At 42.5% G+C, this 23,360-nt stretch overlaps 1 protein-coding gene across 1 annotated transcript; it reads right to left on the reverse strand.

Moving 5' to 3' along the window:
• Positions 1–5,230: 5,230 nt before the first annotated feature.
• Positions 5,231–19,265, reverse strand: ALDH8A1 (aldehyde dehydrogenase 8 family member A1). Its single transcript, XM_081141188.1, has 7 exons — positions 18,713–19,265; positions 15,075–15,222; positions 13,675–13,830; positions 11,902–12,051; positions 9,821–10,077; positions 8,540–8,701; positions 5,231–6,417 (listed from the first exon to the last, which is right to left on the reverse strand). Exons 1-7 carry the CDS (start codon positions 18,848–18,850, stop codon positions 5,965–5,967), a joined length of 1,464 nt encoding a protein of 487 aa, XP_080997314.1. The 5' UTR covers positions 18,851–19,265; the 3' UTR covers positions 5,231–5,964.
• Between the last annotated feature and the right edge of the window lie 4,095 nt (positions 19,266–23,360).

Below are 23,360 nucleotides of genomic sequence, written 5' to 3' on the forward strand. Positions count from 1 at the left end.
AATCTGTTGTTTTTAATGTTGCACTTCGTTGTATGTGTCCTCGTTGAACACTGAAAGTATAACACAGCAAAAATGATTACTAAAAAGATTTCTTTCAGCTACAAAAGTCTTGAAAAAATGTCCACTTCCATTCTGCACTCATGACCTGAACTTCCCGTCTACTTTCTCAAGGCCAACTCTGAAGAGTTAGACTTGGTAAGTCCTTGTGGGTTAATTCATCTCCTTTTCCATAGATCTTAAAATGAAACTCACCTTCTTTACTTCCATTCTTAAAGTCTAGAACCTGGAAGTGCAGAATAAAGGCTATTGGGAACTGAAAACAACTGAGAAAAAGCAGACACAAAAAGAGCTCTGCCCTCCTTTTAGATAGAAAAAAGGAGGGCATAAATTCCCCTTGCGAAGGTACCCCCTGCCCGTTCCCATGCTAGGAAGAGGAGGACAACCCTGATCACCAAAAACGAAGACAGCCCTTAAATAAGTCTGCATAAACAAACCTTAATAAATAACCCTTAGATACCATTAATTTTTCCATATACAATTTTGTCTAGTCACTTCTCCAGAATTTATTGCCTTTGTTAAAACGGTATATAAGTTCCCTGAGTCTGATTCTTTGTTTTCACTTCTCTTCTGTGGAGCTCATGTGCAAATAAAATTAAAAATAAAAATGTTGTGCCTTTTCTCTTGTCAACCTGTTTTTTGTCAGTTTAATTTACATTTCCCCAGGCCCAGATCCTAAGAAGGTAGAGGAAAAGTTTTTCTTCCCCTGCAAAAGATGAAAAATATGTTCATCTAATTTTTGTTTCTCAGGCATGGATCAAATTCAAAAGTTTACATTTGCCATGATAACAGAACACACACAGGAATAAAGGAAAGGAAAGAGGAAACAATGGCTTCGAGGTTTTTAAGAGCTAAAAGTAGAAGATATGTCCATGTTCTGGCTCCAGGGGCTTTTCTGGCCCATGATGTCACCTCCTTGTTAAATGGCCAGATCATCCCACTAGAAGGCTTCATTTTATAAAATATAAATTCATTGCTTTAGAGAGTTTAATACAAAATACTTGAGTCAGTACTTTCCTAATTTCAAAGTCCTACAAAAATGTTAGTTCATGCTCCTAATCTTTTTTCTTATTAGATTGATTTATTGGTACTTAATCTCTCTCTCTTAGGTTTTTCAACTGAAAAGCATCTTTTCTACTTCAGAGTCCAGGCACCCATGGTGAAGAGCATTACAGAAATTCTAATATTCATTCTAGGAGCTGTCAGGCAGTGGTGAGGCAACCTCTGCTTTTCAGCCACACAGGAAGCCTAGGTCCCCAGAGTCACATTTCATGAATTCTGAACACAATATTCTTGAAGAACAGGCCAGGCCAGGTCGCACCTGCTTGAGTGGTGGTCTGAGGCCTGGCTTCATTCCCAACCTCTTGGGCCACAACTCTTGAACAAGAAATAAGCACCTGGCACCAGGTTTTGCCTTGTCTGATGAGCCGGGACACCTGGCTTCTATATTCTTGCTTCTGGGATGAGTGGGCCTACTCAGAAATTAGTAAAGACTAACAATTATTACAACTTGGTTTAAGCCTCATTGTAAACAGGTGTATTATTTCTCCAGGACACCAGACAGTTCATACAGTCATACAGTGATTTCTATTTTTATTACATTTAGTACAGTAAACTTTTATTCAGTCTCTACTCTGTCAAAGACATGGATCTAGAATCTATAGGAATTAAAGAAATGTTGACATGCATCTAATAGGAAAAACTTTCCCTGGCTTTAAGGAGTTTGTACTCTGTGGAAAATTTTCAGTGCACTGCATCTGAAGCACAGAGATAACTCTTATACATTTCAAAATATATAAATCATCAAAAAAGAAAAAACAGGACTGGGCCACCTTAAGATCCTTCAGAGCTTGAGAATTAAATGTTGCTTTCTGTATGGTTGACCTCTAAGGCCATAAAAATAAGACATAAAAAGCTATCTATTGCTGCTGAGATTTAAATCATTTTTCCAAAACAGGTTTGCCAAGACAAGAGGAGGTGTTTTCCGCGGTGAAGGAGAGGTGAATGAGAGGGAGTGTTGGACAGTCCCAAGTAATCGCAGTTGTTTAGGTTTCTGCAGTTATCTGACCCTCTGCTTATGAGAGCAAAGCAGTCCAAAGGCAGAAACAGCAGTGCTCACCTCTTCATGCCACAGGATGTTACATTCTTTCTATAAACAATACGGGTGCAAAGGTTCAGGGAGAGTGAGAAGTCTGACCTGAAGCAACTTTTCCACTACTTATCATTTTTGACAGTTACAAGAAATCAAGAGAAGGAATTTTCTTGTCTTATTAATTTCTAATCTTTAAAGTTCAGAGGGTTAGTCCTTCTGAAGATTAGGATGCACTAAATACATCCGGAGGAAAGGGTGCAGTACATTTTCTGAGAACACTGTCCAGATATGAACTCTCTCCCCTTTATTCAGGATATCAGAGGAAGGGGCAGGAGAGGGGAGGAGAGTTCAGGCATCTCGGCTCAGAGCAGACGCGGCAGTAAGCGCTTTCTATTGCTTCCACCTGCAACAGGGCCATAGCCATCCTGGGGATGGAACTCAGTCTGTCTGCAGACCACCAACGCAGCCCAAGTCCCAGCCAGGTCCATGGGATGCCAGAGAGCTATAAATAGCCCCCTAGAACTGCCTTCTGGTGACTTGTTACTACCAAGTGGGAGTGTGCACTTCCCGGAAGATCCCTAAAATGAGTGCAAAAAGAACTCGGGAAGGAAGCATGCCTTTTGCTGAACTTTAAACATTAAACAGTCAAAATATCTCAGAAGAGATAGATATGCTGATCTTCCAGTTTTAACCTATCTCACATGCTGTGATTTCTCAAGGCAGTTGCATAAAACTCAGATTTCTCCTCTTTGAATTACTGCTGCTTATTTCCCGGTGGGAGACCCTGTGATCTCATATGTGAACATATGTGATGAGATGCTGCGGCAAGAGCATTTGTCACAGACAAGAAATTTGCTCCCACATAGGCCATCGGCACCCAGTGCAATGGGGCCCCGCAGCTCATGCCGTCACAGAAAGCACTTGAAATCAGAGACTGCTCCCCCAACCCCACCCGGCAGCCCAGCTACCCCAAACAGGGGCACCACAGTGCTCAGAGTCCTCCAGAAAAGGGGTTTCCACCCTCTTCCACAGTTCACTCTCTCTGAGCTTGAAACATAAAAATAAAGCACTTCCGTGAGCGTGTACTATGTAGCCAAGAGAGATTTCTGGAAGGAGGGTGACTTATACAAGAAATATCGGTACTGCAGTAAGAAATAAAGGAAGAAAGTACTCCTGGGTTTTCATATAAACTCAAGCTGTAAATAAGAAGCTGTTTTCCCCCTTGTCTTGTTCTCGGTAGAGACAGAGACCAGCCGGATGCTATCTGTGGGAGAAAACTCCAGAATTTGCAATTACTGTTCACTGTCCTCATGCTTCCTCTACCTCTCTGATGCTAGTATACACACTTCTGGACCTCCGATCCCCCTTAGTTAGAGGCACTATCTGCTGTAAGGGCTTTGACAAGTCAGCAGACCCCTTTGTGCCTCGGCTGTCCATCTGGGAGTGGGGAGAGAGCTACGAGGGTCACCTCAAGATCCCTGGCCACTCTACCCGGTTAGGATTCAGTGACTCCAGCAGTCCTCCATATCCCAAGGAGTAGCTTTCACTGCTTTGTTGGGAACTGTTGAGTCACACTGGGATGGCAGTTTTAAGATGAGGCTGGAGTAGAATCATATCTACTGAAATAAGATTGGACTGAGGAATGCGGATAAGGAATGCAATGTGGTCTGGGTGGAAAAGGTAATCAGAGTACATGGATGGCGTGTCCTTGGCCAACAGGCAAGAGTAGGCAGAGTCCCGACAGTTGATGAATGACCAGCTGCCATCGGAAACATGACTCTTCCCTGAAGAGCTGCCTATCATCTATTTGGCAGAAGCCTCAGAGTAGTGACGTCGAAGGTTTGCACAGGTCCCGGGTGAGTCAGCACTGACTGGGGTGCTGACAAGTGTGGTAACAGGGACTGACAAGCCGAATGCTCAGGACTGTTAGGCTGATGAACCCCGGGACACATTCCAGAAGGCTTGCTCTAGACACCCATGAACATGTCTTCCTAACACTAACCCTGGGACCCTCACCTGCAAAGCCTGAAGTGAAGGGCTCTGGGACATCCTTCTAGCACCAATATTATTGCTTCAATCTTATGGGGGGTTTTTGCAGGTATCCTGTTAATTCTTTCTGCAAGCTTTACAGTTGGAATTTTTTTAAAAATTGATTTCAGAGAGAGGAAGAGAGAGAAACATCAACGATAAGAGTGTCATTGATCAGCTGCCTCCTGCAAGCCCCCTACTGGGGATCGAGCCCACAACCCCAGCATGAGCCCTGACCGGGTATCGAACCGTGACCTCCTGGTTCATGGGTCAATGCTCAACCACTGAGCCACACCAGCTGGGCTATACTTGGAGTTTTGAAATTTCAAAGGAATAGTTCTTGGCACATGGTGAATATTTTCCATCTGAAAATCTTTTTTTCAGTTCAGGAAAATTATCTTCTTATTTACTGGATTCTTCTCTGTTCTGTCACCTTGGATTAGTTACATGTTAAGAGCTTTCTAGATCTAATCTTCCATCTCCACTTCTTTCTGATAGTTTTCCTTCCTGTCATCCTCTACGTTCTGAGCTATTTTCTCAACTTGATCTTCCATAGTACTAATTTAGTTTTCAGCCATACCAATGATGCAAGTCTATTGGTTTTTAAAATTTATTTGGGAACCAATGTTCAATAGTTGGAGGGCTCCTTCATGTTCCTCTTGCTCCCTCCCTTTCACAGCAGCCTATTCTGCAAGTACATATTATCCCCTCACATCTCTCTGAGGAGTAATTCAGTGTTTAATGCCTGCCTTCTTTCTTTTACTTGTTTCTCCCATGGTCAGTTGCTCTTTCACACATTCTGGCATTTTTCTTTTACCAAATATCTGATGACCCTTGATTAATCACTCATTTTTTAACAACAAAAAAACCCTCCTGTATTTTCTGCTTATAAAATAGTATAGTAAACACCCGAATGCCCATCATAGAGCTTAGAAATAAAACTTTACAAATATAATTGAAACTCTTGTGACCATCTCCCCCGATTTTCTTCATTTCAGTTCTGGGGGGTAAGGAGGAATGAAGGACAATTCAAAAGAAAGCACATGCCACACTGGTTACTGAAATTGCTTAACATTTATTGCTTCCTTTAGGGTTAGTAAATTGTGAGTCTCATTAGATACACACACTCAGAATGAGAACTGATTAGACTCTATAGTAGGAGTGGATCAAATTCTTCTTCTAAGTTTCCTCCAAAAGTAATAGTTACATTATTTTTCTTTGTGCTTATATGGATGTATTTATTGGGAGCTCCCATATATTCCTTCTCCGCCAAATTCCATGTTGTGTTTATCATTGACATTCACGGTCCCCTTGCATAACGAGGTCAGCCAGTTAACAATTAGCCATCCTGCTGGCTGATGGGCAGGGAGACCATCTTGACAATTTCCCCAAAGGTAGGAAATTATGGTGATTTGTTTCTCTTTGGCTTTATAGATTTTTTTTTAACCATTCGCTTACAAATCAAAACAGCCTGATTATCTGCGAATTTCCAAGAATCTAATCAAAATGATTTTTTTAATCCTATGAAGACACAACACAGGAGGAGCCTGACAATTATTTGACATCCTTTCTGTGTTTTCCTATGCAGAAGTATTCTCTTCTTTGTCTTCACCTTGAAAATAGACAGCAGGTAAAAATATTAACTGCTGAGGATAAGCTAGAGATAACCTTCTGCTGAGTCAAGCAAGACCTGGCTGGAATTTACACCAGTATTTCCATTTGCCACATTGGACCACTGATTGTGTGTAGTCAGGCATTGACCCTAACAATTTCTCCAGTAGCCAAGATCAGTGTTTAATGGTGATGGTTTTGATTTCAGTGAAGAATTCATAAGAGTCCTTGGCTCCTTCTCTACCTATTCCAGAACTCTTCATCCCCCCAAAAGGAAGGTTCAGCTCCCTGATGAGCCAGCAGTTGGTCCAGACCAAGCCCGACTGCAGCTTCTTAGCTACCCGGTGGACACGCCCCACGTTGCTTGACCACACAGTCGCTGCCAGCCCATATTTAACACTGTTGGCTCTTTTAATCACTTCCTCTTCGCTATCGAAGGGGACAACACACGTCACGGGACCAAATATCTCTTCCTTCATGCAGGAGGAGTCATCCTTAATGTCTGTTATCACGGTGGGAAGCATAAAATAGCCTCCCTGATTCCCGGGGGGAAGGCTCAACTTGTCCACTCCCTCACCGCACAGAATCTGGGCCCCTTCGGCACGGGCTTTCTTGATGTAGCCTCTGACCTGGGTGGGTAAAAACCAAGGTTAGCAACATCTTACCATTTGCCTTCACACAAGGCAACAAAAACTTCAGTATTTTGAAATCATCTAGGAAAGACGTATGAGGTCATTGCCGAGAAATCACAGGTTGACTCTTACCGCTCAGCTGCTGAGCCTGAGGGGCAGACGTGCCCACCACCAGGCATTCAGGCCTCGCACAGCAAAGGAGCAAGTGCTGCGCTAATGTCCCCGGGCCAGTCCCTCGCATAAGTGCTTTGCGTATATCCTCACTATATTCTCTCAAAAGTCACTAGCTATGTATTGTTATCCCCTACTTGCTGATGATATAACTGAGCCTCAGAAAGGGTAAGCATTTCATAAAACTAATAAACAGGAAATCCAGAATTCACACTCAGGCATATTCAGTAGTTAAATACACAAAAGACCATTTTCTCACTTTTTAAGGGGTTATGCCCATTGCAGAAAGTGTGAAGTTGAATGGTGAAAAAGATTTCATTAAAGGCCAGGATGCCCTTCAAATATCTGAGCTTCCAGAACAAATAATTTCTAATTTCTATTCTCATTACTGATTATATTCAGAAATATATCTAGGTAACTATAATGGGAAATAAATTATGTAATAAGCTAACCCAGTGACTCAAAGATAACAACAGATATTTATTAATAATGGTTACAGAAACGACTCATTATAATAATGATATATACATTTACATATGGAAATGTTTGATATATGAGTCTACCCCTGAGGGGTGCTATAAGCATAAGAGAAATAGAAAAATATTTTCTCTGCTGATTGGATAGAGAGAGAACTTTGAACCTCAGGTGAGTGGTGAATTGCCAATGGGACTCCAGAACACACCATGCCCCTGAGCCTACTGCGAAATGCATCTGGAAGTTAACTTTTGCTCCACAGGAAGCCTTTGGAATGTGCTTAAGTTGTTTTCACCAGGTATTTGCATGTGTGGGTGGGCAGGCATGGAGGCCTGGTGTCCAGAACAGCTGGACAAGAGGGGACAAAGAAGCATCTTGCACCTGGTAATTCTTCATCCCACAAGGCGGCAACATCCACAACTGTAGGTCCCAGGGGCACCCTGGGCCTGCTGCCTGCGCACCTGCGCACCTGCAGTTTGGCAGGCGGATCTGGCTGGAGGAAAACACGGCCATGCTGACTAGCCTCACTTCAAATAAGGGACCACAAGCCTCAATGGGCCCGTGGAGCTGCCTGCCGACAACACAGTCATTGCAAAGTCCCTCCTCTCTCCTGATCTCAGGCGAGACTATTTCACACCTTTCCCTCCTTCCCCAAACCCCCAACACCTTCTCTCCTCCTCACCTGCTTCCTGTTTCACTGAGAAAACAGGAAAAATAAGAGGCCATCAAGCGACAGTACCTTCCCACCTATGAGCATCTGTGGTTCGCAATATCGTGAAGGTCAAAGTTAAAAGGTGGTAAGTCTGCCCAATCAGTACATTGTCAAGATTTCTATAAACTTAAGTAAAGGCTCTGCCCCTTAGCTGCTGCTGATGGAGGCACATTTTCCTTGGTGAGCCTTAGTTACTGCAGCTGAAGACAAGATCCCTCTAGTACCAAAATCTATGACTTATTTTGGGAGGAGTCACAGCAGGTAATAAGTTAAAATGACCTTAGAGATCTAAATTCCATAAGCCGACCCCCAAAAACCATCACTGGCTCCTCCCACATAGGCCACCACTAGTCAGTCCACTAACTAAAGACCAATCATCTGGGCTGTGTGTTCCGGCACTTACAGAATGCCACCTGCTGTAAGCCAGAGGCAGCACCCTTTCCACTGGGAACAGCTACTTATGGAAATTTTGACCTTTATGCTTTGAAAATTGCCTTTCGCAGTCTTCTGGTGGTATCTCCAGGCTGACTTCTCAAGTGCATTTATTTCATGCAGATGCTGTTTTAAATCTGGACTACATTTGTTTACTCATATCCGTTTTTAGAATCTATATCCAGAGACAATTCCCCATAGGTCAAAACTGTTCAGAAATCAGGTAGTAATGAACAGTATCTGAAAGCACGGATGTGTGCTATGCCTTTCCCGGAGCTTCTCGCCAAATAAGAACTCTTCCTGTAACTTACATGGCAGGGATTTACTTACTTTCTCCAAATGAGCTTTACTTATCAGAGCTCCCATGCTGGCCGATGGATCAGAGGGAACGCCTACTTTCCACATTCTGGCAGCTTCCACAAACCTCTTTAAAAATTCACTATAGATGTTCTTCTGGACGAAAATCCTGCTGGTACAGAGGCAGATTTCACCCTGCCGAGAATGGCACATGAGGAAAATGACAAGGCTGGAGGGCACACGCTTCGTGGAGAGATCACGCTGCAGTGAGCACCTGCATTATACATATTGCTAAGCCACTTTCTCTAGGAATTTCTGTGAGAAAACTAATTGCAATTATAATGATCATGAAAACAATTATTGTAAAGAATGTTTTTCATTCTACACTCACAAAAAACCTACTGGAAGGCATAATTATTGCCATTTCCATAATTTACTGGTAATAACATGAAGGTTCAAAAGATTATACAAATTATTCAAGTTAGGTTGAATAAAGACATGTCATTCCACTCATCTTTCCTTCTATGGAAGTTCTAACTCTTTGGCTTAAGTCTTTGTTTTTTTATTTAAAAAAAATAAAAAATAAAAGCACAGCCTTTGGAGAAAATCACTCAGTATTTATGCGCACTTGCGCCATCCTAGGCGCTGTCCTGGGCTTTGAAGGTAATATGCTGCACAGAGGCAGGCACAGTTGCCCTCTGCATGAAGCCCACAGTCTAGGATATCTGATTCCATGTTCTTCACCCTCTGGAATGCTACAGCCTTGAAGGCTCTGATGAGAACTGTGGATCCCGGGAAAACATCTGCCACACAGTTTCAAGAGATGTAAAGTTGCCCTGAAGCTCATCCATGTTTCTAAGGCAAGAAACCAGCTCTAGACTGGTTCTGGTCCTTATGTCTAAGCATGAGAATGCTTTTGGGGTGCCTCGGGGAGGGGGATAAGGCTTCCTGGAGGCAGGACATCTAGACGGCAAGAAGAACTGGGGCAACTGTAAGAAGACAAGGGTGGAGAAGCTGGAGTAGCAAAAATCAGCCATTTTGCCCATGGCTGCTCCCTGATAAAAGCTGTGTAATTCCAGAAAAGGAGCTTGAACAGAAGCTGCGACTCTACAAGGCCACGGGCTGACATTGAGATTGAACAGATGGTCAATGGAGTAACAGGAAGTAGTGATTCCCTGTTCACTGCAATAGCACTGGATTGACCTGCTCACTCCTGGCTTTGCACTGCGATGAGCCAGGCCCTGCTTGACAGGGCAACAGCGTTCAAAGCCAAGAAACAAGCAAACAAGCAAACCGAACACCCAGAGGACATGCCTGGTTGGCGAAGCTGGACCTGACGGTGGTCGGAATGCACTCCTCCAGGTTGGCATCCTCAAAGATGATGGCAGGGTTCTTGCCCCCCAGCTCCAGGGAGAGCCTCTTGCAGTGGGGAGCACTCAGCTGTGTGATCCGCTCGGCTGTGGGCTGGCTCCCAGTGAAGGAGATGAGGGGCACCTCTGGGTGGGACACTAGGGCCTCGCCTACCTTGGGCCCTGTTCCGAACACAATGTTGACCACACCTGGGGGAACACCTGGATGGGAAACAGTTACAGTAATTCTTCTCAGTATGCTGAGGACTTTAGATTACATGAAGATTCTCCTTGAAAGTCCAATAGGTGAGAGTAAACTCTTATGGTCATCTCTAATGTAATAGTAAAGCAAAAACTACAGCGTCACCTCCGCCTAGCATACACCCTAGGTGTAATTTCTCCGTGTGCTTTGCCCCAGAAAATGCAGGGTACAACATTCTACATAATTCATTCCATAAAACTGAGTGGGCCTCAGGGTCTGAGGATGCAGAGATATCCTCAGGTAGGTCAAGCCCTAAGAAGGAAGAGAGCACTGCTCCAAGCTGGCATCCAGGAGTCACAATTCAGTGTGAAAATGTCGAGTAGAGGGGAGTGTAAATGCTGCAAAATCCAGAGAAGAGGTTGACTGTCTTGGCCCAGAGGAGTGAAGGAGGGCTCCCCCCGCCCCAGGAAGGTAAGTTTTGAGTTGACCCATGATATAGATGCACCATTACACTCTAGGACTGACTTAAAGTATCAAGAACACCCTAAAACAGATGCCCCAGTCTTTTCTATCATGAGACCCTACTGCCCTATGTCTGCATATATTTACTCATGTGTTTTTGGACTTACCTGTTTGTCCCCCATCCACCACTAGAAGGTAATTAGCTAAGGGCAGAAACAGTATCTGTCTTCTGCTCTCCACTGTATGTATCCTCTGCACACTGCTTAGTTTGCCACAGAGAGTTAATACCAGCAAGTGCTGATTCACATTTACTGGGTGCTTACTGTGGGTCAGTCATTGCTGTGAGGGATTTACCCACTTTAGACCTCTATCGGATACAAGGGGAACCGGCAGCTAACCCAGGGTCTTCATAAGGCCCAGTGCCCTTCCCTAAACAGGCATGGCTTAACCTGTCATCTGAATCTTAAAGAACTGGCTCAACTCTCCTGAAAGCCAATGTACACGTTTTTGCTTAGAGAGAAAAGGTATCCAGTAGAGAGCGAGCGAGATGGGCTCTTCCCAAAAGCTCCCTCAGTGGACACGGGTGAGCCCAGCAGTACCTCCTCCGTGGGCGTGAGGAAAGCCAGAGAGACAGCCCCCTCCCCGTCACCCACCCATCATTCCCACCCAGGCCGTGGAAACACAAGCTGAGAGACCCGACAATTAGGGGCTTCCTCACGGGGTGCAAGACAAGGCCTCCAGCCTGTTTCCTCCCAGCCCTCGTGCAGTGTCAGGCTAAACACCCCGGAGCTAAACCAGGAATGCAACCTGAATGTGGCGATTACAACATTAGCAGAAAGGGGACAAGAAGCCATATTACAGCAGCACCGGGGTAGTGATTCCAAAGGCAGGGAAAACGGGGGGCTGTATTTTAAATCTCCTCAAAATGGGCTATTTCTACCAGGTATTCTATAGCTATACAAAGCAGAGAAGCATCTAGTCATGTTCTTATTTTCGCCAAGATTAACCAGTGGTTCCAACATCAGATTTAAACTGAGCCTCTGGAGCAGGCTGGTGCCTGGCTGCTGGGGCTCTCTGAGCCTGTCTTCAGTGCCCAGCGTCTGCCACTGCCGCCAGCCGGCGCTGCAAGGAGGAGCTGCCCTGCCCTGGCACGGCCGTGGGCTGAACGGGGGCAGCCCTGTGAGCGCACCCCGCGGATGAAGGGACTTCTCAGGAAAGAAACAGGGAGACTGGAGCCAAAGATGTCAGTGGGGTCTGTTTTGTTGCTGAGCAGATTTCTATCCAAAATAACTTTTCAAACGTCAGTGGCCCGAAAGGGACTGAAGCTTACGAAATGCACAGCCCCCAAGCCAACCCCTCCTCAAACTCGAACACCCCGTTACCTGCTTTATCCAGGAGCCCGCACATCATCCAGGCCGTCACCGAGGTCAGCTCGCTGGGCTTGGCGATCACAGTGTTGCCGGCGGCGATCGCAGGCGCAATCTTCCAGGTCAGCAAGTAGAGCGGCAGATTCCAGGGGCTGATCAGACCCGCTAGCGGAGGGCAGAAGCAGAGCCACGGGGACGCGCCCCTCAGCAGGCCGCAGACGGGGTGCCGCGCAGCCCCTTCATGCTGCGGGAAGCTAAGCTCCCAACAGCCCCAGCTTTGCTCATTTGCAGTCAACGTCAGGGAAATCATTCTAAAATGTATTACAAACAACTGTGCCTTTTAAAACTATAAAGCAACACAGTTCACTCTTTCTTGATGACTTACAGTTTTATATTTATATTTATATTATTTATATTTATATTTATGAACAACAGTAAATTTATAAATTTATACATAGACGTTTATATTTATGAACAATAGTAGTATAAGTTTCGGAGCTAAACAGTTCCATAATGTGATGAGTTTTGAGATTTATGAACTGATCTTTACCTGTATCTAAACCTCTCCCTCCTCATAATTAAACTGTCCAGATACTGTTTCTTCAAAGTTTCTTGGATTAAGACATAAATTCTCAAACTTTTTAAGAATTATTTGTAAAATTAGAGCAAATAGGTTCTGAGACTGTGAAATTCATTTTAGCGCACCAGAGGATTTTTGCATAAAAAAATTCTCTCTAGGTCCTCACCTGTATCCTGATCAGATAGGTTTTCTGGATAAATAACAGAACCAACAACTAGGACGTGTCTCTGTGTAACAGTATGAAACAGCCCAGCCTCCCCCCAACCATGAAACATGTAAAAATAAAATCTACCTTACAATAAGTGGAATCACCTTATTTATAATCTGCCTTCAAGTCTGTGCTATACAAGTATATAAACATAGTTTATATTATTACATTTCCCATTGAAATATGTTTTCTTTAAGGGCTAACAATATTCTTGCAGCATAATGCATTAGCATACTTCTTAGAGGATGTTCGAGCTCCTCATAATTTCTTGAAAATACCATTTCTAAAGGGTTCAAATAACCAAACTGGTAAGATGTTCCCATTCCCTTTTAACTTACATTCTTTTATCCTGTCTTAAAACGTAACTAGTAAAATAGAAACAGTAGGGTTTTCTCAGAGTAAACAGTGACATCTAGTGGATATTTTGAGTCATTGCAGATATTTATATTTATGGGTCCTCAACGGACAAACAGCAAAGAAATGAGGAAAGTATATAATTCACTCAAGGCTTATTTACCACGTACCTGGCGCTGTTCTAAATGTTCCATATTTATTAATTTATTTAATTCATATAAAAAATATGAAAACAAAATTAAACTATTCTCCCACATTTCCAGACAAGAGTGCTGCAGCACCCAAAGGTTATGTGCCTTGCTCCCCACACATCCAGAAGCTGTGCTCTTAACCACAACACTTTCTGGAAATCAACATTTTTTTATTACAAGGGGAAAAAAATCCTGGTCTGTGAATTTACTCTCAGCATCATTCTTTCCCTTGTGATTTCCCAACTTCTTGGGAATCTTCCAGGAATAAGTAGAGAATTTCACACAAAGGAAATAAACTAGAAATCAATTGTTACAGCCAAAATTATATTTCGGTCTCAGTAGAAGAAATCAGTTCCTTCCTTTGCCTTAGTCTGTTCCTTTAGATCAATTCTACAGAACTGACTGAGCACCTCTATGGGCACTTGTGGCCCAGGCTTTCGGGGAGCAGCACCTACCGATCCCCACGGGGGCCCGCACGGTGTAGTGCAGACAGCCCATGTGGTCCATCTGGGTGCACTCCGACGTGTGGTGCAGGATGGAGGAGGCAAAGAACCGGAAGTTCTGGACAGACCGGGGAATGTCCATGTTTCTTGCCAGTGTTATGGTTTTCCCTGTACAAAAAGTCAACAACAGAAAGCACAGTCAGTGTATTTCACCATGGGGTATCACACACATACCCCAACCCACACTGAAGATGCCTCCATTCCTTCCAGCCTGGGACGGACACTCACTGAATAAACAAAGCATTGATCATGGTTTGATTAAACCATGAAATAATTAGATGTGAGGTTACAAGATGGGGGAGGGGTAAGTTGAGTCAAATGATCTTTGCTTTGTAGACTGAACAATTCAGAGCTGTCATGAATTTTCCAGATGCTACCGCTTCACCCACTAGCTCTCTCATTTCAAAATCACAAGCTTTGTACGTGCTACAAAGAGGGGTTTGAAATCATGGGTGTAAAGACGGCTGTGTTTGCATATCACAAAAATCCATTTTGATAAACACGTGATGTCTATTCAATGTCCCCCCAACGCATGGTGGACTCATTAAGATGGGCACGTGGCAGAACAACGGATGGAGGCCCTGGCACAGCACGCTGTGTGGCACTTGATCACCCATCACGGGCCCCACACATCCTAGCTTCTGGTTGAACAAAACCAGAAACCTAAGCTTACCTGGGTTGTTACTTAGTTACCTTTAGTGATGCAGGGACACTGCCTGCCAGGATATTTTCTTCTTAAGGGCTTGGAGTCAGGCTCCTTCTTAACTCCAGGCTGGTTTACAGCGCTCATATAATTTTAAACAATCTTGGCTTTTCCTAACAGATACTATTGCAAGGATTTACAGACATTTACTCCCTGACCTGACTTCTAGGAAGCAGTTAAGAAATGGGGAAACTGTGTTGGAAATAGAATAGTGGTATCTCAGCTATTTTCAAAGTAACTTTGCTGCACAACTGCTCTTCAGAATACCTTTGCTTTGAAATTCTTCACTTAGAATTGGTGGAAGATCGCACGATCAACCCTAGTTCTTCCTCTCTCCCCAGATCCATGCCCTTTGACATACATATTTGCAGTTCCTTGCACCAGAGTGTATTTATTTCCCTGCTCGTTGAACTTGGGTTCACGGGTGACTAGCTTTGGCCCTCAGAGGCCTTGAGTGGTTTTGCTCAGTCCACCCACTACAGTTAAGAGGCAAGAGATCAGCTGACAAGCTGGAAGGAGGAGATGAACCGCCAGCACCTGAGTAACGGATTGTACTTTCCATAAAGCATTTAGGAAGAGACGGCTGCAGAGGGGGCCAGGAAGACGGGAAAGGCCCGGCAGCGACAGCTCTGCAGGCGCCCGCTCTCACCTTGGTCTTTAGATTCAGCCTGAGCCAGCTCCTCCAGGGACTGCTCCAGCAGGTCCGCCAGCCGGTGCAGCACCTGCGAGCGCTCCTGCGGGCTCCGCGACGACCAGCCCGGGAAGGCGGCTCTGGCGGCCTCCACCGCAGCCTCGACCTTTGAGGAGCGAAGGGGAGACGGTCACAGTAAGACTCTTGTTACTCCAGAGGGGGCTGCATGAATCCAGAATCCATACAAGCCGCATCTTTTCTCTGCCTAATTTCAAATATTTAGCGCTTCCCGGTGCTGACTCACCCACAAGGTGGTGTTGACGTGACCAGCAAAGCCAGGCACCACAAGAACAAACAAAACCGCTCCATTTCGACTACCATATCTAGAATGTGGCAGTCAGGTCACTGAATTTCAACAGATGTACATTTTCGATCATTTCAAAATACAGATTTTTTAAAAACATCATATGAGAGAGGAAACTTCATTGAGATGTACAGAATCTCTAAACTCTTAATCCAGCTCAGACATGTCTGATAAAGTCTAAATCTTTGTTCAAAATCACTGTCATCCCATTTGGAATGACTGGTCATATTGGTCATTTATTGATTTTTATATATAAGGAAATCTACTAAATACTTCAGACAAATTATTTCATTTAACCCCTTTAAAAATTCTGTAACATGAGTATTGCTTTGCCCATTTGCAGATTAAAATAAACTGAAAGCACAGAGAGCTCAAGTAACTTGCCAGAGGTCACACAGCCGATAACTGGCCGAATCAGGATTCCAACCCAGGTCTTCGTGGCTGCCAAGACCTGGCCTGCTATGGCATGACCACAGTCCCTGCTCCTTGCTCCCTGCCTCTCTCTGACCAGGGGAGAGGACTCTGTTGGAGAGAAGGGTATCTGTGGTTGAACAGAGAGCTCAGGAACCGGGTTTTAGAGCTAAATCCAAAAGGAAATAGCGTATGGGAAGGTGTGTGCAAGGCCAATTCATTCAGGCAGAATAAATTTTCAGGCTGCCTGCTGCCTTTCTCGTCTCACAGGTGATGTCTAAGCAAGGCCTCTTCCAGAGAGCAAGTCTGTAGGCTGTGTTTCACCCTCTCCTCTCTTACAGACCCAACGAACCCTTATAATCACAGCCTCTTCCATCACCAGGCCCACAGACAGCCCCCGAATCCTGTTCCAAGGCTTCCAGCAGCCGCAGCTTATTTCTTGTACCACGAGGTCTGACAATTCAGCCACCTAAGCTATGCTAACCCTCTTACCCCAGAGCTAATCTACACTTCTCTCCTGTTTTTATGTGGACAGAGCCACTTTCAGATGAGCTGAAGTGGGGTATAAAATGATTCTCGTCTTAGTTAGAAATGTCTGGGAAGATGTTGGTTTCCCCTCAAAAACTGAGCCTCCAGTATGGACCTGCAGACAGGATGAAGGAAGACGCAGGCCTTAGTGATCTCCACCACGAGATGCAGCCCCCTGGACACCCCGACGCCAGCCGAAAGAGGAGGGTTTGTTCCTACAGCAGTCAGTGCCAACACCTAATCTTCCTGCAGCTGTCAATGTGAAAATCTAACCTTTTGCATAAGCAGAAAACTCAGTTCCAGTCATATTTTCTAAATTGTTTTATGCCCCATGGCTTATGTCCTTTTAATATAGAGTACATATTAACCTACTATATACAATATTAGCAAAACATAGTACTTAGAAGCTTTCACTATATGCCAGACACTAAGGGTTTTACATAAGCCAGTCTGTTTAATCCTCAGAATACCACTATGAAGTAGATATGATTACCCCCAATTCACAGATAAGGAAGCCGAGGCACAAGGAGGTGCAGCTCTAGGTCAAGACCATGGATACCAAGTGGTGCAGCTGGTCCAAGCCAGGCCATCTGACTCCAGTCTGTGCTTCTGACTGCAGTGCTGTAATGTAAATGCTACCGTGTGTGTGTGTGTGTGTGTGTGTGTGTGTGTGTGACCACTCATCTAAGCCTAAGCATCGGAGACGAGTGTTAACATCCTGTCCTCTGTAAAATAAGGAAGAAGACAGAGTCTAATTTGTAGGTTATGACTCGTACTTGGGACAATTTGTATTAAGGAGCTTAAGTGAATGTAAAGTATGTAGCAAGAACTGAAAAAGTGGGAACCACTGTGAGCAGCACCAGTTGCACTTCTGGTGAGTGACTTCTGGGGAAATTGGGCATGCAGTTTGTATGGTGACCATATATTTCAAGCCAGAAAACAATAGGATTTATGGGATCCAACAGAATGAATAGGTTGCTAGGAAATCCAAAATACCTAATCCTCTACTACCAGGTGCAGGCATAACTTGAAAATGCATGAGCATTAGCTGCAAAAAATATTTCAACCGAATGTCTTATTTTTCATTTTTAACTTCACTTTGGAAAACACTCTGAGGTGAGGAGGGTTGGAAAACACAGAGGTGGATTTCCCACATCTATCCAAGATCAATAGAAGCAAACAAGAGTGTGGGTACAGTTTAACCAACATTAGCCAATAATTTCCAAACTTTAGTCCACAAGGTAAGGTTCTTTCTAATGCAAGATAGATTTAAAATATTATTAACAAAAGAAAAATAACAGTTAGTTCTTCCCAAAAACTTGCATATAATACTTATATATTAAGGCTACAGTTATCTTTTAAATAATCTAGTTCTTTACAATAGCTAAGATCTGGAAACAGCCCAAGTGCCCATGAGTAGATGAGTGGGTAGAAAAAAGAAAAAAAATCTAGTTCTTTGTATCTTAAAAAATAAATTGATGAGGGAATAAATGGTAATGGAAAAAAAGTAAAAAAGAAAAATGAAAAAAAAATTAATCAAAACCCAATAGGCATTAGATGAGTATACATACACCAGCCATATTTGTCACCCCAGATATATTTGCATTCTCAGTGTAATAACTGATAATTGATGAAATATATTTCAAATATTTTATAAAACTCTTCCAATAAAATTAATTCTACGTCACTAAAAATTTTTAATGTGTGTGACAGTAAGCTATAGAGTAAGAAAAAGGATGCTGTTAAATTTAACTCAAAAAATATATGGAAATTTGATTTTTAATTTTACCACTGAAATTCACCATTGAATTTCACCATTGATCAGTTTTATTTTATTAGGTATTCTGAAGAAGTGAGGAGTTATTAGAGGATAATCTAAAATAAATGCCTGGGTTTTTAAATTTTGTGTTTTAGTAAAGTAACACATTTTTTAGAAATCCATGGATATAATGGCAAGTTTAGGCAACACTCGGTAGAGAAGAGGGAGCACATAATACAGACAGTTCTTGTGAATACTTTTCTAGACACCTATTAAGAAATGCCTGAGAATTGTGTCCCTGTCTTAGGTTGCCTAGATTAGCAATTTGCTTCTATAAATAATAAACCTGAGATTTGTTCCATGTACCGTATGTGTCCAGTTACAAAGTAAACCTTTCCAGAACTAAAATCTGCCTTCTGCTCATGTTTAACAAGTCTACACCTTTTCCCACCCTCTTTGCTTCTAGGAAATTAGTTACACACAACTCACTAACATATTAAGACTATTTCAGTCTTTTGCTTCTAGAAAATGAAGTTACAGATAATTCACCGACACACTTAACAATTCTGGTCTTCTCTAAGCGAACACACTCACCTCTGCTTTTCCACTGTCTGGCACTCTGCAGTACACCTCCCCTGTAGACGGGTCGTAAGAATCTATATATGACTTACAAGGTAGAAATTTTCCACCTATGAAGTTTTCCAGCATCAAAAGTATCTTTGTTCCAGCCATAGTGAGGAAGCTCCTGCCTGTCCCCTGGACAGCTGCTCAGCTAGGTCATCCACCACGTCCCCCCTGCCCCTGAGTTAGTCTCCTCCTCAGTCCAGGCCCCAAAGTCTTCATTTGCTAATCAGCGAAAGGGGAGGTGCCCTGCCACTCAGAGAGCAATCCAGTCTTCAAACTCTGAATGAAGAGAGTTCTCAGATAGGTCACAGGCTTCCAGGACATTTTGAGAAGCGGATAATAATCTGTGAAACTAATATCAGCTTTCGTGTTCATGGTCCTTGAAAATTCTCAGGCGGCTTCTGGGTATCACAGTACTGGGCTCACACTGTAAGCTGTGTGTCGCTCAAACGCTGACCCAGCGCCAGGCCCTGGGGCGAGTCCTTCACAGGAATGGACTCATTTATTCCACACAATCTTCTACAAAGTAAATGTCATTACCTCCCCAATTTTGTAGAAGAAACTGAGCCTCAAAGAGGTTAATTTGTGCAAGATTTCATGCATAGCTAGTAAAGGATGAACTTTAATCCTTTTGTCTCTAAACCACATGCTTTTTCCTTAGTGCATCTCTGCCCTTACCACGCAGGCAGACAGCTGGGGGGAGAGGGTGGGGTTGGGAGGAGGGAAATAAGAAAGAAAAGACAGAGAGAGGCCTCACGGACGTGGACAACAGTGTGGTGACTGGGGGGTGGAGTGGAATAGGGGATAAATGGTGATGAAAAATAAATTTTAAAAAATAAAACAAATGTTTTAAAAAGAATACCTATAAAAAAGACAGACTCTCTTTTCCATTGCTCATTGGCTGGCTTCTCTGCCTTGGCTGCCTTCTCTCTAAACTTCCTCTCCATCCTGACACCAGGGCTGCAGAGTCAGTGCCCATCTTCCCAGCTGTGCCATGGAGATGAAGCTACAAACCAAAAATATGCATGAGACAGAACATACAGGAAACACCTACCCATGGTGTATGTAACAATCTCTAAAAACTGGTAAGAAAAATGGACAACCCAACAGGAAAAAATAAGCTCTGGGCCCTCCCCCAAGAGGACATTTGTTTTGTATCTTTTCCAGGTTTTTTAGTTAAATGTTTAGTAATTTATTTAATATATGTTGATAATAATATTTAAGGCTATATTCTGATTCCATTTTATATATAATACACATATATACATTATCTGTGGTTTATACATTACATATTTATACATTATAAATTTGTGCATATGTATTACATATTTGTCACTAATTCTTTTTTTAGTTGTACCTAATCTATTTAAATAGAGTACCAGTTTTTAGTTTCAATTATTATATTTTTTAAGTGTTATATTTGGTTGATTTTAAAATTGTGTGGTCATTTTTTATAGTCTATTCTTTCTTATTCACATTTCTACCTTTTATTTAAATATTAAAGATTTAAGTATTTCACCCAGCTATTTCATATTCTGTAACCAATAATTCCAATATCTGTAGTACTGGGAGGGGAGTTTAACCTGATTAAGACATCCTAAAGCTGAAAGACAACTCCGTACTTTGGGTCTGATCCACAGAGTTGCCTTTAAAACATAACCCTCCAAGAGTAGTATTTACCTCATTACCAAATTGTTGACTGTATTAACTGTATTCTCTTTGCATATATGCACATTCTTTCTACTTTGTTTGTTACTCAAGTCCTTTGTGACTTTTTGTTTCCACGACCTTATAGGCAGGACTGTTGAGAATCCCTTCATAATTGATTGTATTTATATCCCTTAATTTTTGTATTTCTAGTAAATTTTCATTAAGCATTTTGATGCTATTTGGTCCACGTTTCATTTTTGTACCCATGGTTGTACCTCTTATCAATATGAAATGGTTCTGTTTATTGTAGTTAAGGCTCTTTGCTTGCTTGCTTTAAATTCTTAGTCCAGTATTGATGGTTTTCCTGATTTCTGGAGAGGCATTGTAGTGTAGTGGACATGCCTTCCAGTCAGACTTCAATACAAATTCAAACCATGGCTCTCTAATTTATTCATTCATTTTTATTAAACTTTAGTTTTCTTACCTACAGACTAAGGTTAATAATGCCTACCTCATCTAATTGTAAAAATATCATATTAAATGAACTATTGTATGAAAATTGCCTGGCACATGGTAGACGCCCACCCCACAGTACTTATTTTTACTTCTCTGATACATCTGTGCCTCTTTTTCCTTGCAATTTCTGATTTTATTACAGGCATATCTTTTGTAAATAGCATATCATTAGCTTTGCAGTTTGAGTCTACCTTTTTAAGAGAAAAACCTAAACTTAATGCTCTTCTCCCCCTACTTCATGTCCCCATGTTTGATATATAATTTTACTTATTTCATTATTTTGTTTCATACTATTAATTTACTTCTGCACATTTCAATGGTTTCAATGTGAGAGAGAAAAAGGAGCTTCTGTGAACCAAGAGCTGGCCTGCATTCAAGGTCATGGTATTGTTCTCCTGCTGAATATTAACAGCCCCCAGATCTATGTCAGACGAGGTCACTGTGGTCTTGATGAAGTGAGATGGGACTATAAGGCACTGTGCAAACCACAAAAATGACGGGCAACCCCCTTGTGGCGAACATGCACAACTACTGCTGCTTTACCTGGTTCCTTTCCTACGTCCTAGATAAAAACTGATACCCAGCTGCAGAATTCCTCCAACTTCCGGACAGCACCTAATCCAGAAGAAGCCCTCACTCACTTGGGCGCTCCTCAAAATTACCTACACATGCTCAAATTCTTTAACAACCCCCCCCCCAACATCTTCTTACTAAGAAGCACCAAGGTGTGTGGTCTCTGTTGCTGCAGCAAGCCTCAATAAAAACAATTTTGACTACAGTTGTGTCTTGGTGGTCTTTGACTAATGACATCAACAAATGATAGGCATCAACATATGCTTGCTGCACAATCTTCTACTATGACCTCTTCAATCCTAAAGCTTTGAACTACATCTTTATGATGAGCATTTTAAATCCTGCCTCTACTCCCTTCACTCCCATCCCAGGACATCTTCTGAGATCTCCTTGCCTTCACCTATAAATGATGCCATAGCTGAGTAATGAATTTGTGAGTTACAAACCCTCTAACTTAAAGTTCTACATACTTATAAGCTCCTATGTCCCTTTGTTTCAGAATTTAGTCCTGCAGAAAAGGCTGAGGTTAACTTCTTGTTTCCTTGAAGATGACTTTTGGGGGAGTTTATTTTGTTCCCAAGCTTTGTTTCAATCTTAAAATTTTAAATGTTTTAACAGAAAAAGTGGCTGTAATCCCTTTGTGATGTTTTACATAAAATACGGTGCCCTCGGGGTCTTCCAGTTTATTTCCATCCCTCTGCACTTTCTGGGAGGCTCCCAAGGATAACTTCACCATCATCAATTCCACTTTCTGTGATTAACTATTTTTACAGCCTTCCATGAATATCTGAATTTTGCTGTTATGATTTAGGTTCCCGTGTAGTCACTTCTAACCTCCACTGATTCTTTTCTCAACTCTGCAACCGTCCCTTACACTTACAGACACCACACAACAGTTCAACTTTTGTTTCCTGCAATATACCTGAAGGGTTTTTGCCTCCATGTGCAAGAAAACTACTCTTCATGTACTGCAGATGTTTCCACAGCCCTGTTATTGTACTTTTAAATCATCTTTAAATAAAAAGAAATCTATCCAAGCCCAGTGTGGGAAAGTAAGATTGTATCAATTACCCTCAGCCACCTCACAGTCCACTTGGGCACCAGTAGAATCCCTGGCAGCCAGTCCATTGCAGGTTCCCTTTCTGAAAACACTTGAATCTTCAAGCTCAAGAGGCTCATCCCAGTTCAGGAAAGACTCCAAACCAGGGCTGTGGTTCACCAGCCAAGAGGACAGACAGAAGCAATTCTAAAGTTTGCTTGTAACAGGTTTTCTTTTTTCTTTCACCATAAAAATAGCCCCTTTACACATAGTCTTCTTTTCTGGAAGTTTCTTTTTCTTTATTTTTTTAGCTCTATAATCTTGACTAATTCCTATACATCAGGGTCTGTGAACTTTATCATGGATGATATTCTTCAATTAAGAAGTAACAATGCTGTTGTAAATGGTAAGCCTGATTACGCCATTACCCAACTTTAAAGTTTGTCATAAGGTCCATCAGGTCAGAATTCCAGGCTCAGCTGAGGAGAAAATCTGCTCTAAAGCAACACCTACCCAGGAGGCAGCCCAACAACACCTGCTATCTAAATATACCTTGGAGTTTGTTGTTGACACCTTAAGAAAAACATGACTCTTACTCACAGGGGACTTAAGTCTATAAGGTATGCAAGATAAAGATAAAATTATCACGTATGTAGTACTAAAAGTGAGAATGGGAAAAATAAAGTTATGGTTAAAAATAGATGAGACTATTTTTAGGATAAAAAGCAAGAATTTGTGTGAGTTGGGAAACTTTTAGGTGAAAAAGATCCCATAAAGCCCCAAAATCATATTTAGTGATAGTGGTAGAGAATCTCATATACATTTAAGAAACAAAACACA

This window comes from Miniopterus schreibersii, assembly GCF_964146895.1.
Source record: "Miniopterus schreibersii genome assembly, chromosome: 6".
Classification (NCBI taxonomy): domain Eukaryota; kingdom Metazoa; phylum Chordata; class Mammalia; order Chiroptera; family Miniopteridae; genus Miniopterus; species Miniopterus schreibersii.

Coding starts and splice junctions, on each gene's coding strand:
- ALDH8A1 (XM_081141188.1), bottom strand. CDS start 18,850: ATGGCTGGAACAAAGATACTTTTGATGCTGGAAAACTTCATAGGTGGA. Junction 15,223..18,712: donor CAGACAGTGGAAAAGCAGAG/GTGAGTGTGTTC, acceptor CGCTCCTCAAAG/GTCGAGGCTGCGGTGGAGGC. Junction 12,052..13,674: donor GCGGGCCCCCGTGGGGATCG/GTAGGTGCTGCT, acceptor GCCCTCCGCTAG/CGGGTCTGATCAGCCCCTGG.